At 33.9% G+C, this 16964-nt stretch overlaps 1 protein-coding gene and 1 long non-coding RNA gene across 8 annotated transcripts in view; one reads left to right on the top strand and one right to left on the bottom strand.

Moving 5' to 3' along the window:
- The window catches only part of LOC136271267 (uncharacterized), a 144404-nt gene that overhangs the window by 83923 nt on the left and 43517 nt on the right, over positions 1-16964 (top strand). The window lies entirely within an intron of this gene.
- LOC105321945 (uncharacterized) overlaps positions 1-16964 on the bottom strand; it is a 64955-nt gene that overhangs the window by 14035 nt on the left and 33956 nt on the right. For all 5 annotated transcript variants that reach the window (XM_066070992.1, XM_066070993.1, XM_066070991.1 and 2 more), the window contains 5 exons: positions 16551-16668; positions 6339-6502; positions 6144-6200; positions 5405-5446; positions 312-359 (listed from right to left, as the gene is read on the bottom strand). In XM_066070992.1, the coding sequence (XP_065927064.1) occupies positions 312-359; positions 5405-5446; positions 6144-6200; positions 6339-6502; positions 16551-16668 (429 nt within the window). The remainder of the gene's footprint in view (positions 1-311; positions 360-5404; positions 5447-6143; positions 6201-6338; positions 6503-16550; positions 16669-16964) is intronic.

Here is a 16964-nt window from a genome sequence, read left to right as displayed (position 1 = left end):
TTTTGATGATGGTATATTTTATCTCTGTTACTAAACGTGTGTAAAATTGCAATGTGTCTCACTGACGTCAGCATCAATGCTGCCCTCTCTTAGATGCTTAGAGATAACCAAGCAGGGAGGTAATGATTTTAACAATATGACAGCGCTCATGGATTGCAAGAATTAGTTATTCTAAGTGGTATATCTTTTTACTGAGGAAAGCTCTGTCTAAACGGTTGTCAGATATCATTATACACATCAAACAAACAAATTAATATTTAAGATAATTGTTTCATGTTCACTTCCTTTAAGGCTTGCCTTAATGTACTTACCGGGGATTTCGTCTTCCTCAACCTCTACCGTTTTTTTCCTGTCATTTCCTTCAATGAACAGACAAAATAAACTATAATTATATCATAATCCACTTTTATTTTACATTGTTAACTGCACAATATTTTAAAATCGTAATTACTGGAAACTTAAATGCTTGTTAAATAAGGTGTTAAGTTTTCCTAACATTTACGAATGAATAGTCCATTAAATATATTGTTTTCTGTGATTTAAAAACAAAGACGCCTCATAATGTTGCAACAATATGTAAAGAGTGATGAATCAAGGTGAGAAAAATAACGAACGTTAAAATTTATTAATTTTTTTACAGTCATAATCCACGTAAACCAAAGCAATTTCTGCATACAGATACTGACTGGAACTAACTTGCTAATTCTTTTTCAATAATCTAAGGAGTAATTTACCAGTATGATGATATCTCCTTGGCTTCTTTACACTATCGGGCATCAAAAATTGTGGTAATGATTGCTTGTTTACAAAATAATCTATTGCAAAATATTGGGTGCTTGTCTTGAGCTAATCACATGTAATATTTTCTTACTTATTAAATAGATATAAATATGACAAAACTAATATCAAAATTGATGTTATTTTGCCTCAAATTGTTTTGACAATCAATTTTGGTAATCAAAGAGTACAAAGCTCACCAAGACAATGATGTACCTTTATGAGATCACCTTTATCATATTATATGAAAATCATAGTTAATGATCTTTATTAAAATATCGTAATAATCGTAAAAATTGTAGTTTGACACAACATCATGAAATAATATTTTAAATAATATTGTATCACATTAAATAAAGTCATAGTGTATTGTATGACACAATATTTATGAATTATATGATACAAGCGGCCCACAGAACCATATCCTTAGATTGACATGTCAGATAGTCTTATGTTTGGATTTTAAGCTTCATCCGGAAGTCTTAATCCTAAACTGAGACTCCTCTGACTGTTGGCCCGTTTTTATTATTTTGTTTTAAAAACATTTCGTGCATGAAAATTGGTGGGGGTGTTGGGGTTTAAAAAGGTTCGCTCCTGTCTTTTAGGGTAACTATTTTATGTCACCTCTTATCTTAAATTGTTGCAACATATACTGATTCTATTTGTATATTTATATTTTACAATGCGAAATAAACCTTATTGAATACAAATTTTAGAAGAAAATTATATCTTTACAGAATTTGGTAAGGGACTGTATTTTGTGGCAGAAGGATTTCAAGAAATAAATGAACAATTTTAATAGCTCAAAAGCTTTAAAATACTGTTACTTTAGCCTCCTTATTTTCAGTGCAAACTTAACTTCTAAATAGTTTGTGTTTTACAATACACTGGTTTCATGATAATCTGAAAAACATTTATGAACAATATTTTGATATTTCTATTGATATATTTGGCATATTTAGGTTATATTTTATAGACGTCAAGAAAAATTATCTCCAATTTTTGCCGACAATTAGCTTATTTTATGTTACATTGTATATCTCAATTTTTTGAGATGTGTCCCCTACTTATTTTACTTTCATGAGAGACATTAAATGCATGTCTATTTGTATGGAGAGTTTTGGAAAGTTGGCAGTACTATTATTTTTTAAATTTGCGTAATAATTTGATAACTCCAAAATTTTGTAACAATCTTTACATTTGCTGTTGTATTCGTTATGTACTGGCATTTAAAGCCATTAGTAAAGCAAGGATTTTTTCAACTTTTACTTGGATATTACTTTTATAGTCACTACTTGTGTTCAACTTTATACTGTATTGAAATCATAACTAAATGCTAGTTTAAAGTAAAATATTTGTTTGATTTCTTCAAATAATGAATTTCCATGCCAGATTTAAACAATAATTTCAGGAAAATTATCATTTCTGTTTGGGACTTCATATTTCCAAAACATGGCATGTGACATAGGTCACAAATAAAATAAATGAACATCAGGTCCAAATCTTTATATTCAAGATGTTTTTGGATGATTGACATTACTAGTATTTCTGGTGCCAACCTTCTTAAGAGTCAAAGGAATCTCGGATCCTCTACCTTAGCTCCAGGGGCCAAAAATTGTAAACTCTTGGTAATTAGAGACGTGCAGGCCTTTAACAGTCAATCTTTTATAATATTCAGTTACATTAATAATGCACACAAAATACATAGCAAATGCTTGTTTCTACAAGTATACAATGTACAGGATATTAAAGTTAATTTCCCTAAATAGAACAAATAATTAATTGCCAAGTGACAATTTACCATGTATTTTTCAAGATGAAGTTAAAATTGTAAAAATAGTAAATGTATGACACACAGCTATTGCACAATGAAAAATGATTTTCAATATATGGCCATATTTATCACCCCCCCCCCCCCCCCTCCCAAATAAAAAGCCCAAACTTCTGCCTCGTGGCCTGGGCATTGAATTTTACAACTCAATCTCAGGACATTATGATAACAATGCATGACTTTATCTCCCATAACTGTGATAGTGCAGAAGAAACTAGAGGTACTGTGAGCAAGCTCACAATTGATACCCCCCGCTAAGAAAAAATCATAACTCATGTATTTTTTCTATTATAGAAAATATTGGATGAATCTATTTTACTGTCCCTTTTCTATAAATAACAACTGCTTTAATTTTTAAAACTGTTAATGCTAATATGAGTACCGTACCAATTTCTTTTCTTTAAATTCCATTTTATTTCAAGATTCGAATCAAACTAAAATCCACATGTCAAGCAGCCATTTATTATAAACCTTTTGAATAATTGGTAAACTGAACCCGATTTTTTCCCGAATTTTTTTTTCCACACATTTTTCTTCCAAAAAAATAATACATTGTGGCAGGCCATTTTCAGAGAGACGGGTATGATATTCTAAAAAATAATTTGTTGCTGAGACAAGCAAGCTTTGTGTCAAATTTTAGCTTCAAATTATTTCCATTAATACAAGGCAAGACAGGAATTAAGCATTTTTATTAACAATGACCTTGAACTTCCCCAATTGACCTTGGGTCAAGGTCATGAAACACCCTCAGGTTATAAGCAATCTTAATGTGAATTAAGAACTTCCAATATTTGTCCATAAGAGAGATATGGACCGGACACGAATTTTGCACTTTTCTTCCATTGACCTTGGCCTTGCCCAAATGACCTTGGTTCAAGGTCATTACACATTCTTAGGCTATAAGCAATCTTTGTGTGAAGTAAAACATTTAATGCTTCTCCATCAGAAAGATATGGACTGGAAACGATTTTTTTTTCCTGCCAGTGACCTTGACCTTGCCCGAATGACCTTGGGTTAAGGTCATGATACACTCTTAGATCATAAGCAATCTTCGTGTGAAGTAAGAACTTCCAATGTGTGTTCATAAGAAAGATATGGACGGGACACGAATTTTTCACTTTTTCTATACAAATTTTGCACAAACGGACGGACGGTGATTCCTATTTACCCCCCCCCCCCCCCGAAAAAAATTCTTTGCAGGGGGTATAAATATGAAATCAATTCCTTTTCTCTATGTAGCTATATTGGCCCCACCAATTTCACAATTTTGGTAGAGGACTTCATGGATATCATAACAATGCATTTAGTTTTTCTCAAATATATATTGGCCTAGAGAAGAACATTTTCTAAGATATAATACAGTTATACAACTTATACTCTATTGCCAAACTTGCCCCAACCTAGGGTCTTAACACGAGACCCAGGACCCATGAATTTCACATTTAAGGTAAAGACTTTTATGAACATCATATTCATGCATATAGGTTTTCTCAAATATGTATGTGAGTAAAGAAGAAGTTTAAATTTAAATACATTTTCACTTTATGGCTATATTGGTCCCGCCCTGGGTCCTGAACCCCTGTCCAAGGGGTCATTAATTTCACAATTTAGGCAGAGGGCTTCACGGACATTATCACCATGTATCTTGGTTTTTTTCCAAATTTATATGGGCGAGAAAAGAAGATTTTGAAAGATTTTATACATTTTACTATATGGCCACACTTTGGCCCCACTATAGGGCCTGGACCCCTCACCTAGGGTCCATGAATTTAACAACATTGGTAGAGAGCTTCATGGATATCACAACCATGCATTAAGTTCTTCATCCAAATATGTGGGAGTAGAGAAGAAAACTTGGCCTTTTTTGCATATTTATCCCCGGCTTTAGTTTGAGGCCTAGGGGGTGACAAGGCTATGATTTTCACAATTTTGAATCCTTTCACCATAGAAATGTTTCACAAACAAAAATGGTAGCATTTGGCCTTGCAGTTTTCAAGAAGAAGTTAAAAATGTAAAATTGTTAATGCATTGCGAACAACAGACAGAGATCAATTGCAATAGGTCACCTGAGTGACTCAGCTACCCCTGACTTCGTCTTAATGAGCTAAAAATTCATAAGGATTACGTTTACTATGGGTTTTAGATCTCAAGAATATTATATTGTATACAAGTTTCACCTCTCCTGACCAATTGATTTTTAAAAGATTTCCGAAAAATAAAAATAATTCTTAATTATCTTCTTTTAGAGTATTGTGTACTTTCTTTCACTCACTTTAAGTTTCAGCTTAGGTGAGCCAACAACATACCGTAACATTATAGTAATAACAACTGATTAAAATGTGTTACAACAGTTTTAAAACGTTATTGTGTATATTTTTTGTGATCTACACACATACTTATAATAAATAATTTGTATGTTAAATTATACCTTTTTTAAATGATGGAATTAATCAAAGTTTTGGTTTTAAATTTCATAAAAACAACGATATGCTTAGATTATAAGGGATATGCGATTTAAATAATAATAATGAAAACGTAAATTAACGAAAACTCAAAGAAATGAGCTATGTATTTTGTCAGCCTCATTACTTTTTCCGTTTCGAAACGAACCATCAACAATGCATTATATTTTTTTTAAATCCCTTTTATAAAACCAATAAAATCTTTTTCTGAAAAAAAAGAAAGAAAATCACAAAGATAAAACTTGATTAGACTTCTATGATCAAGATAATTAAAGAAAAATCATCGTTAGAATATTCCTTTGATAAAATTATTGACATTTACAAAATACTGTACCCCTGTTTATCTGTTGTCCAGAGGGTGCAATCTCATAATTTCCTACAAAATATTGATTAAAAAATTTTTTTAAAGATACAGAAGAGACAAATACTCGGATGTTCTTATATTCTCGAAGTCTAAAAATTATTTATTTTGGCATTTTACTTTACAAACATTGTCAAAATCATGTTACAAGCGAGAAACAGAGCTAAGGATTTTTCATATGGAAACAAATATCCTGCATTGTTTACAATTAACGCACTTTAAAAATATGACTTTATCTTTAAAACTTTGAATTATTACTGGCAAGATAAACTGTTTTATTGAGTTCATAAACTGTGGCTTCATAAATATTCCTTTGATACCAATTTTCGTGTATTTTCAGGTTAATAAAAAAGGTTTTTCTGCTACATGTATATACTAGGGTAGATAAAATTCTTATATATTTTTTAGCTTTGTATTTTTAAACCTAATCATTTTGTCACAAGAAAAGATTATTGACTAGTTTGTGATTAATAAGCATTCATTGATTTGGTCGTAAGTTCTTTTGTAAAACGAAGTCCAGTTCAACATCTTAATTTCAAAGAGGAAATCAAAGTATCATTCTAATCATGTCAAGTTGATATTGAAAGATGAAAATTGATCAATACATGATTCCAACATTAGGCTCCTTCATTGTGATTAAATTGGGTTGCTCATTTGCACTGTCATAATTTATGACCCATGCCACTTTTTACAGAGTCATACTGTACATTACCATTTTCATTTTCCACATTTGTTAAAGGCAACACTTCATTGAAATTTTCCTTGAAATCTGAACGAACAAAAAAAAAAACATCTTAAATAAAATCATTCTCACAGCTTTATTCTATTCTATCAGATTATTTGTTATCTTGTTGACTCTTAATTGTATAATTATCGGATAAACAGGTTTGATATTTTGTATAATTACCTTTATCTCTATATTTATAGCCTTGGGAGCGAGATGGTTTTTTCTTCAAATACAGAACCAGAAGAAATAGTAACCCTAATGTAGATAACAGTAGTACAAATACTGTAACAAGGCTAGGAATCAATACATCGCCAAAACGCTCTGCATTATTTTCATGGCCAATCCTATAAAATAAGATATAAACCATCAATAACCACTCACTTCTACACAATCATTATTACCAATTGTTTGCAAACATCAATTCATAAAAGTGGAAGAGACAAAAGTTGAAAGAATCTCGAATTCTTTTTACCCTAGTTCAAAGGACAAAGTACAAACCCTGAAACGTGCTACTACACCAGTTGCCAGTTCAATTTGTACGCTTTTTAAATGGTACGGTTCGCTTTGTGAACGAAACGGTTCCTTTTGTGAACAGTTCGGTTCTCTTCTTCCACGTTACGCTTTGCTCACAATAGATGTATGGATTTTTTTTGTGAACGGTTTGCGTGCTTTATTAATGAGAGAGGCGTGGCCTTGACGCTTTGATTTTTATCGATATAACTGTGTTTAGTATTTGCCCTATTTACTTCAGCAAGATGGTAATTATGACAACCTTTTATTTTTTATTGATATGATGTATTATTTTAACCTAATTAACTTCCATCCGCTCCCCCATTTTTTATACGTGCAGCGGATGGCAGTTTTAATTTTGATTAGTTTGGCATTATTGGTAATTAATTTTAAATCAATGTACTTATTATAATTGCTTGAAGGGAATGTGTGATTTAATACAGTATTCTTTTTCTGTCCTAGTCTTGGAGCATATCGATTTTTCTAATCCATTTAAAATTGCTAAGAAAAATTGCTCCGACTTTAATCCTGATACACAATAAAATTCGGTTTTGATATCAACTGTAATAAAATCAATCGACACGGGTTTTTATTCATTCAAATATTGATTTTATTGTTCGTTTACAAAGGTCACACTTAACCCAACATTGTTTCTCTTACCTGTAATAACACCGTGTGTATAGTCAAAAGTATTAGTATTTCGTTAAATAATACGTAAATCATTCGTACATTTAACACAATTCTTAAGATATACACAATTGGATATACACAATTAGTCAATAGCTTTTAATGGGAATATTGATCTCTGTTTTACGACAAGTGTCCGCTTTTCACTGTATGCATGTAATTTAGCAGCCGTTTTTAATTTTTGAAAACTTTTTCTTTGAACCAACTCAGTAAAATTTGAACATTTACCACTCACTCTCTTTCCATTGAACTATTTTCTTGTACAGTGTACATATACATGTAGTAAAGGTTTTCTGTGTCCGATGGACAGGGTGTGTGAGTCGACAGTTTTTTATTGATCTTTTGTAATAGCCTATTTATTTTCTCCTTTTTATTTACCTACATATTTATTTATATAATTGTTGTAAACGGGACACGGAAAATACCAGAAAATCAACAATATTACATGTTTAATTGGTCAATATATTAAGAATTTACCTAACCGAAAATACTACAGTGAGGAAAAGGGACACTGATCGCCATAAAAAACGTGAGTTAAAATCACTAAGTCAAAGGGAAATAATTGTTGAGTTATTTCAAATATGAACTCTCTCTTAAATATTGATTAAATTAAAACTGAAATTGAAGCATTTTCTTTAAGCTATGTAGGAGGAGCCAAGTAGAACGCGGTTCATGGTGCGATGTGTACTGTTATTCTTTAATTGATTGACAGGCGTATCAGGTGGAGTTCCGCTCAATTGACCGACTGTAGAATATTAAAGTTCAGTGATAAAGCTTTAATATAAGTATTATACATAGCACACTTGCGCTCTCTCTCTCTCTCTCTCTCTCTCTCTCTCTCTCTCTCTCTCTCTCTCTCTCTCTCTCATGTTATGCAAAGTCCAGTATGAACACAATGTTTAAAACATTTCCTAAAACTAATCGAAAATATCTCCATGCATTGTGTGAACATTTTACAATTTTATTTTATTTCAAAATTTTATTTTATTTTACAATTTTATTTTATCTTACAATGTTAAGAAATTGGCCATGGCAGTTTTGTCGATAACCTGAAGAAATGCAAAGGTCTAAGAAAAAGATACATCACACGATTTTTTGTAACGGTTTTAAACAAATATCTAGCAAAATATTGAACTTATTTTGTTAGCGATAATCTCCGTCCGTCTTCATCGAACAACAATGGTCAATTAAGTTGCACGCTTATTACACTATACAGTACAATTTTTCGGTCGATTTTGGGGCGGGTCTTGCATAAATTATTATTGCACGCTTTTTGCACGGTACGGTTAATGGTTTTGTGAACGGTACAGTTCGTTTTGTGAATGCGTGAACGGTTTGTTTTTTGCACGGAACGGTACGCTTTGTTTTAGACGTGTAGTACCACGTTTCATGGTCAGTAGAAATGTCCTTATTGGCCTTATACCGGCACAAGGCTTATTTCAAACGGGACATATATGAACTTAAATAAAGTTACTAAAATTATTGAATCATAAAAAGTTTTTGATACATAATTCAAAAATATTCTAGAATTTTAAAGTTTTTTAATTAACAAGAGGCCAATTGGCCTTAACGGTCACCCGAGTAGCGTATAACCCATACACAAACTTGTCGAGGAGTCTCATATATGGTTTTAATTAATTAGGTTTTATTCTGGAGTAAAAACATTATAAATTTGGAATGACGACCAACTCCCTGCCTGAAATCTTTTAAAAAAAGAACTATGAAACATATCATTTTGTGAATGCGTAAACGGTTTGTTTTTTGCACGGAACGGTACGCTTTGTTTTAGACGTGTAGTACCACGTTTCATGGTCAGTAGAAATGTCCTTATTGGACTTATACCGGCACAAGGCTAATTTCAAACGGGACATATATGAACTTAAATAAAGTTACTAAAATTATTGAATCATAAAAAGTTTTTGATACATAATTCAAAAATTTTCTAGAATTTTAAAGTTTTTTAATTAACAAGAGGCCAATTGGCCTTAACGGTCACCCGAGTAGCGTATAACCCATACACAAACTTGTCGAGGAGTCTCATATATGCATTTAATTAATTAGGTTTTATTCTGGAGTAAAAAAAATTATAAATTTGTAATGACGACCACCTCCCTGCCTGAAATCTTTTTAAAAAAGAACTATGAAACATATCATTTTGGCCAAAAACTTAAAGATCTGGTCTACAAAATCATGAATTCAGTTTTCCTTTCAGGTGTGTGGGAGAAAAGAAGATAATTTTTTAACATTATATGCATTAACACCTATACATCCATTCTGGCCCTGCCCTAACGTCAAAACCCATACTCCAGGGGACATGAAAATTATAGTAGGGGACTTCCTGGTAAACATAATTATAAGTCAGTTTTTATACAGATGTGTGAGAATAGAGAAGACAATTTTTAAACATTATACGCATAAACACTTTATTGCCATATTGCCCAACCCCAACCCCCTCCCCCTCAAGCCCTGAACCCCTGACCCAGGGGCGCTGAATTTCACAATTTAGGTTACTGAATTAGTGGACATCATAACCATGTATTCAGTTTTTCGCACACATGTGTGGGTGTAGAGAAGATTTTCTAAGATTTAATACATGTTTACTACATGGCCATATTTGCCTCACCCTAGAGCCTGAACCCCTGACACAGGGGTCATGAATTTCACAATTTTAGTGGAGGGCCTCAATGGCATCATAATCATGCATTTAGTTTTTAACAAGTACATATGGGAGTAGAGAAGAAGATTTTCCAAGATTTAATACATTTTTACTATATGGCTATATTGGTCGCACCCTAGAACCAGAACCCCTGACCCAGGGGCCATGAATTTCACAATTTTGGTAGAGGGTCTCATGAACATCAAAATTATGCAACCAGTTTTTTCCTCACATATGTGGGACAAGAAGATTTTTGAAAATTTGGCATTTTTGGTGCATATTTAACCCCACATGTGGCACCCCGGGGGTGGTAGAGCCATGAATTTCAGAATTTTGATTCCACAGAGATGCCTCACGCCAAAAATGGTAACAATCAGCCTTGTAGTTTTTAAGAAGAAGTTAAAAATGTACAATTGTTAACGCACGACGCACGTCGCACGACGACGCACGAAAACGGATAGCAATAGGTCACCTGAGTTTACTCAGGTGACCTAAAAAGACAAAAAACAGTTTCAAAGCTTCACTGTAAATACATATGAAATACATTTACAAATTTCTGTATCCGATGACATTTTTTTAATTTGATAAATCGAGAGGGAAAAAACACACACTTACTAGTAGTGAGAATAACCCCCTCTCTTTGCAGTAATTAAAAAAAAAACATTGTAAAGCTTTTCTGTGGATCAAATCTTGAATATTTTCCTAATCTATGTCTTGATATCAAATACAATTGGTTACTTCAAAATTTTGCTCACTTTCTCCATTGTAACTGAACGATATCTTAGCAAGAAAGTCCTTAGCAGTTAACCTTAACAGTCGTCACAGTCGTTTTGTATGGCAGTCCCCTAGTTACAAGTTACAAGAAATAATATTCAGTATATACTGAACTGAACTGTGTTGTCCATCAAACTAGGGACTAGTTTCCTAATCACCAAATCAGCTGTACACGAGTCATTTGCGGCTGTGATATTGAAAATATTTTTTTGAAACATCAAACACGCATGCACACACATGCAAGAAAAAAAGAGCTCTACATAGGGGAAGCATCAACGTGGCTAGAGCTGGGCATATAATTCTTTACATTGAATAGTTTATATTATCGTATATATTATTTTCATATCTCTAAATGATCGCTACATGGAATAATGGCTGACCTCCCTAAACTTTGTCGGAATAATTTATTTACACAAATATTACACCCAAACACGTTACCTTGGACGCAAATACGTGTAGAAACGCGTTTTAAACAAAAATAATATGACAACCACTGCACTGGCAAGGGATATCCATGCAATGAACGAAGAAACAAGACTGGCTTAAATAGAGGCACAGATACTTAAAAAATCCTCGATAACTGTAGACCAATTGACTGTGTATGGTTTAACATTGCCCATGCACAACTGTCAATGACCTCATGGATTTTAGAAACAGGGCGTTTTGTAGAAACCGTTGGACACATGTTACGTTGTTACTTTCTTGGATTTACTATCATTTCGCTACTGTGTTTGATGTAGTGCCGCCGGACTTTTCAAAAGATACAGACATAGGCACTCTGTATGAACGACACACGTGTTCGATGTACATGTGAAGTAAGGCGGCACTATCTGTGCAAAATAATACAGATACCTTGAAAATTCTTTCAAAGAATAAAAATTGCTGTTTCATTTATTCTTGATCACAAATAGTTTACTACTACGCGTAGTTCATGCATTTAGAAGTCCGTGCCACCTCAATGCCTCGATCGGAAAGCAATGGACCGTAACTTTCTCGACTGGTATATATACCCCAGTGTCAGTAGAGGAGCAATCGAAACTAATATGGCGATCAACTGCTTTTATGAATTCCTGTCAGCTTTAACCAAATCTTAAACCTTAATCTCCTCCAGCATCCATATCCAGCATCCGAAACCTATGGCTAAGATTCAGCATTCAATCCTGTCAGGTGCATCAGTATAGTATCATAAGATGCAACATCCATGCAATTTGGTGAAGTTATAATCATCAGAGGGCACCTGCTCCAAAAACTTTAACCAGCTCTCAAAACATTAACCTCCTCCAGCATCTGAAACCTATGGCTCATATTCAGCATTCAAGCCTGTCAGGTGCATCAGTATCACAAGACACACCATCCATGCAAGTTTGGTGAAGTTAGGACCAGTAGTAACCAAGATAGATGCTATCAATGGGCACCTGCACAAAAAACTGATATATTGTAAAAATTTCATAAGAAGTATAAGTACACTGTATTATATTAGAATGCGCAAAAACATGCGCAATGAAAACTTAAGTTGGCCTCCTTAAATTAATACCAAATTATCATTTAATCAGCAGAATCTGAATCCTGCCAGATTTAACACCCAAGTCAATAAGGAGGTCCATATGCACAAGTTTGAAGAAGATACATGATTAATATAACTTAGATACACTCTGGACCTGCTCCAAATAGTTAAATCAGGTTCTACATGTTCTAAGCCCGATGCCGCAGTAATAGCATCACCTCCCCCTACTTTGTCTTGGTGAGTTAAAAATGAAATTTCTGTAATTTATGCCAATATTTGTTGTGAAGTCTTTGTTATAAATTACAACAACTAAATGCTATCTCAAATAAAAATTTATAATCAATAATTTAATTGATGAAACTCTTTGCTAAAAATAAAAAATTAGAACCTATATTATGTTCAGAATGTGATTTTTATGATCTTTAGACAAGTCAGAGTGGTTTTCCCCTTTCAAAAAAATTAAAACAAAGAAAACTATTACTGAGAGAAACTTTGGCCAACCATTGAGGGGATTTAGTAATGCAGTTTAACATCAGAAAACATGTATTTCGCCTAGCAGCAGCAAGCTAAATGATCAAATATGGTTAAGAGTCATTGGATACCAAATCGGCTAATTGAAACACATCTTTTATAAACTGCAACCCGTGAAACTGTTACTCATATCACCAGTGAAATGACATCCATTTCACTTTTGATAACTTTTAGCATACGAAGGCTGTCCAAAAAGTTCGTGGACAATCGCGTTTTTGTCATTTTAAACGGGTTTATATATGCATATTGTATACCAACATATTTGTCATAAAATTCCAAATCAGATTAAAGTAGTTTTGAATGTTTTCATTAAAATTAAACTTAAATTTTACTGTATTCAAGTGTCGCGAAAAGCACGAACGGTCCAATTGTCCAAACTTCGAGATTGAGTTTTCAGATAAGAATATTAACAGTATTTTTAATACGGGTAAAAACGTCAAAATATTCAACTGTGACGTAGTCAGAATTGTGAACGTCATTTTCATACGTCATTTAATGCCGTTTTTAATTGAGCAGAGGATATTTCAAGGAGTTTACGGCAAGAACATGTCTTTGAAAATGCCAGAAAAAGCGACTTCGGCGGATCGCATGGAACAGCGCCATCATTAAGTTCTGCGTAGACTCGGGGAAAAACACCTATCGAAACGAAACAAATGATGGAGAACACAAAAAGGCATCGACACATATCAAGATCACTAGTCTACAAGTGGCACAAACGATTTTCGGATGGAGTTTGCGATTTAAAAGACGCTGAAAGAAGTGGAAGGCCTTTGCTTTATGACGATATAACGAAATCCCGCATTCATGACATTGTCATGAAAGACAGACGTCTGACGTTAAGAGAAGTCGCGTCAATAAGTGATGTTAGCAAATCTTCGGTTTTTAATATCCTCACTGAAGACTTCTGTATGAGTCGTGTTTGCGCAAGATGGGTGCCCAGACTTTTATCCGATGAGCACAAAAAAAGACGAATGCAGACAAGTAAGGCTTTCATACAGAATTTCAAAAGAGGAGGAGAGAAGTGGCTTGACAGAATCATTACTACGGACGAGACTTGGCTGCATCATTTTGATCCAGAAACAAAAACAGAATCCAGCATTTGGAAACACCGGGGTTCACCAGCACCGAAAAAGGCGAAGGTTGCGAAATCCGTGGGTAAACAATTGCACATATTCTTTGCTGATCGGCACGGAATGATTTCGGTCCACGCTGTACCCTCCGGTCAGACGGTGAATGCTGCATACTACTCCAAGGTAGAGAACTACCCATTTCATCACATTTAATTTGTAATTACAGATTTAAAAACGTCCATTTCGCTACATTAACCATATCGTAATTCATAAATTTAATACCCAGACATTCTAATCTTAATTTTGATTTATTTAATTACTATATATTAACTAGATACGACCTCGTTATGAGTAACGAGTAGGTCTTCCGTCCGATTTTTTTTTTTTTAGATAAAATGATACCATGAGATATCGATACAATTTCAAAATTACCCCCCCCCCCCCAAAAAAAAAAATTTGAAGATAAAGAATAAAAACCCTAATTACGTCAGACATGGGCCTGACGATGACTCTTTCAAACCGATAATGTAGAGATCAACAACTTTGATTTTTATAATGCATAACAAAATATTTATCGTTTTCAAGTTATTCGTGATAGAATTTACGAGTCTCTTGGTCCCTAATTAAAGGGGCCAGTCCCTTTTTCTTGATTTTATTGGATAGAACTTTTGATTCTCTACTACTTTTGTTCCATATGTCTTGTCAAAATATCAACTGATAAAAAGATACTGATCAAAACATATGGAAATTTTGATTCGAAATCTGTACCCCATTTTTGTGCCTAAGCGAGCTCCAAGGAATAGCGCCACTGGTGCAAAACAACTAAATAGTGCATAACTTCAAACCATGCTCTACCTATCCTGAAAACTTCAAAGTCATATCTCTTATAGTTTCTGAGATCAACTCTGCACAAAATTGGTCGTAAAAAATTACAAAATCGACCGTAAATCCGGACCGGAAGTGACGACGACAAAAAATTCAAAAACATATAAAATTCAGATAATTTCCCATCATCTGTGAAAAAATTGTTCAGATCGGTTGAGTAGTTTTCGAGAAATCGCGTGCACAAAATTTGGAGAAAAAAAAATAATAATAAACAGTACGAAAACAATAAGGTCTTCCGTTGGAAACGGAAGACCTTAATAAACCCACATATTCTAAAGCCACATACAGTGTACCAAACAAAACATTGGTTTTATTTATTACAGGTGTTACGCCGCGACTTAAGTAAGGCAATTAAGAAAAAACGCCCTGCCATGGCTGTGGACCTTGGAAATATCATCCTACACCAAGATAATGCACCTGCACATACGGCAGCTTCCACGTGTCTGGAAATCGAACTCCTAGGATTCAATCTTCTTGAACACCCGCCATACAGTCCGGATCTTGCTCCAATGGATTTTGCAATTTTTCCTTTCATCAAATCACAGCTAAGAGGAGTAAGATTTAAGAATTCTGATGAACTTAAATATGCTACTCGAACCATTGTATCTAAAAATCGACAGTAAATGGTATTCGGATGTGTTCGATTCATGGCTAAGAAGGTGTGAGAAGTGTTTGCAGTGCAAAGGTGACTACGTTGAAAAGTAACAGAAACCAACGCGCTACGTACGACGTTATAAAAACGTCGTGTAACCGTCAGACTGGGTCGTGCGGCCTGTACAGGCAATGTTTTTGTAGTGATAACTACATTATGAGAATGTACATTGTTCTGAATTTTATACACATGCATAATTATAGTCTATATTAAAATATTTTAATACTTTTCTAAATATAGCGTCGTTATTTAGAATGAAATCACATGTGTCCACGAACTTTTTGGACAACCCTCGTACATTTTCATAGTCTACTTTATTTTACTTTATTCTAATCTTATATTTTCCAATACTTAGCAATTCCTTATCGACATCTAAAGCATTCCTTATTACTTATTTCTAAAGGTTGTCCAAGCTGTTGTTTACTTCTTAATCCCCTAGAATATTTAGTGATTTCACAGTAATTGTTAATCTTTATTGTCAGTGACACTGCTCATGGCACTGGGCACTCATAGGTGTTAGTTAGGGTAAACAAAACCACTTTGACTTCTTCACATCAAAGGGATGACACTGATAACTTAATTATTTGATTAGCCCTAAGTGACAACTTTACCTTAGGCAATTCATAGAGAAATTAATTCTTGTACATGAGTTCTTCTAGAGAGAGTTAGCTTTGAGACTTCGGACTGAAAGGATGTAGGGCGAAGCTAGGAAATCATGAAGAGTGTTAGGAGACAAATTTCTAATTCATCTGTTTAGGCCCCCTCCTCTAAATTACAGTTAGGAACAAGACTTGCTCATTAATGTTGTTACCTGCGTGTGTAGATTGGATTATTTAACATTCAATCTTTAATAAACATTTCTCATATCCTGCCATTTGGACTTTGTGCATTCTTGATTTACTTATTCCCCTTGAGCTTAATTCCCCAAATGAACGTGCACCATCGCCTAGTTATGTACCAGACATCCGGGCGTGGTCACACTAACATAAAATAGTGTCATCAATCAGCGCATTGCTACATCAGCCGTATGTATTCCTTAAAGGGAGATATATATGTGATAAACTATATCTTAACTACTATATATACTAAAATCATTATTCTATAACCAAATAAGATAACTTACTCATTATGAATCTGTGGAGATGATGAACATGGTGCTACGGTTGTAAATTTTGGATTAGGTTCAGCCTCTGTTTGTTCTGTAACTGTTGTTTTCGTTATCAGATCATAGCATCCTGGATCTGAAATTGACAAAAGATCTATGAAAATGACAGTTTGTACGTACTACTACTGGCTCTAAAGACCCCTGTCCATATAGAAATCCCGTCTTTCTCTGCCATCCCCTGAGTTTTCGCTGTCATCCCCTGTACACATCCCCTATGTGCCACTGTAAGCCCCTGTCACCCCTGTACGCCCCTGTCACCCACTGTAGGTCACTGTATTTCCCTGTGCATGCCCCTGTCATCCCCTTTACAGTCTCTAACTGTTTGTTTGGTTTTAAAATTTTTTTTAATGTTTTCGGCTTTTTAACAAAAAT

Source organism: Magallana gigas, chromosome 9 (assembly GCF_963853765.1).
Source record: "Magallana gigas chromosome 9, xbMagGiga1.1, whole genome shotgun sequence".
Taxonomy (NCBI): domain Eukaryota; kingdom Metazoa; phylum Mollusca; class Bivalvia; order Ostreida; family Ostreidae; genus Magallana; species Magallana gigas.
The sequence above is the reverse complement of the archived record's forward strand: the minus strand, read 5'-3'. Positions and strand labels throughout refer to the sequence as shown.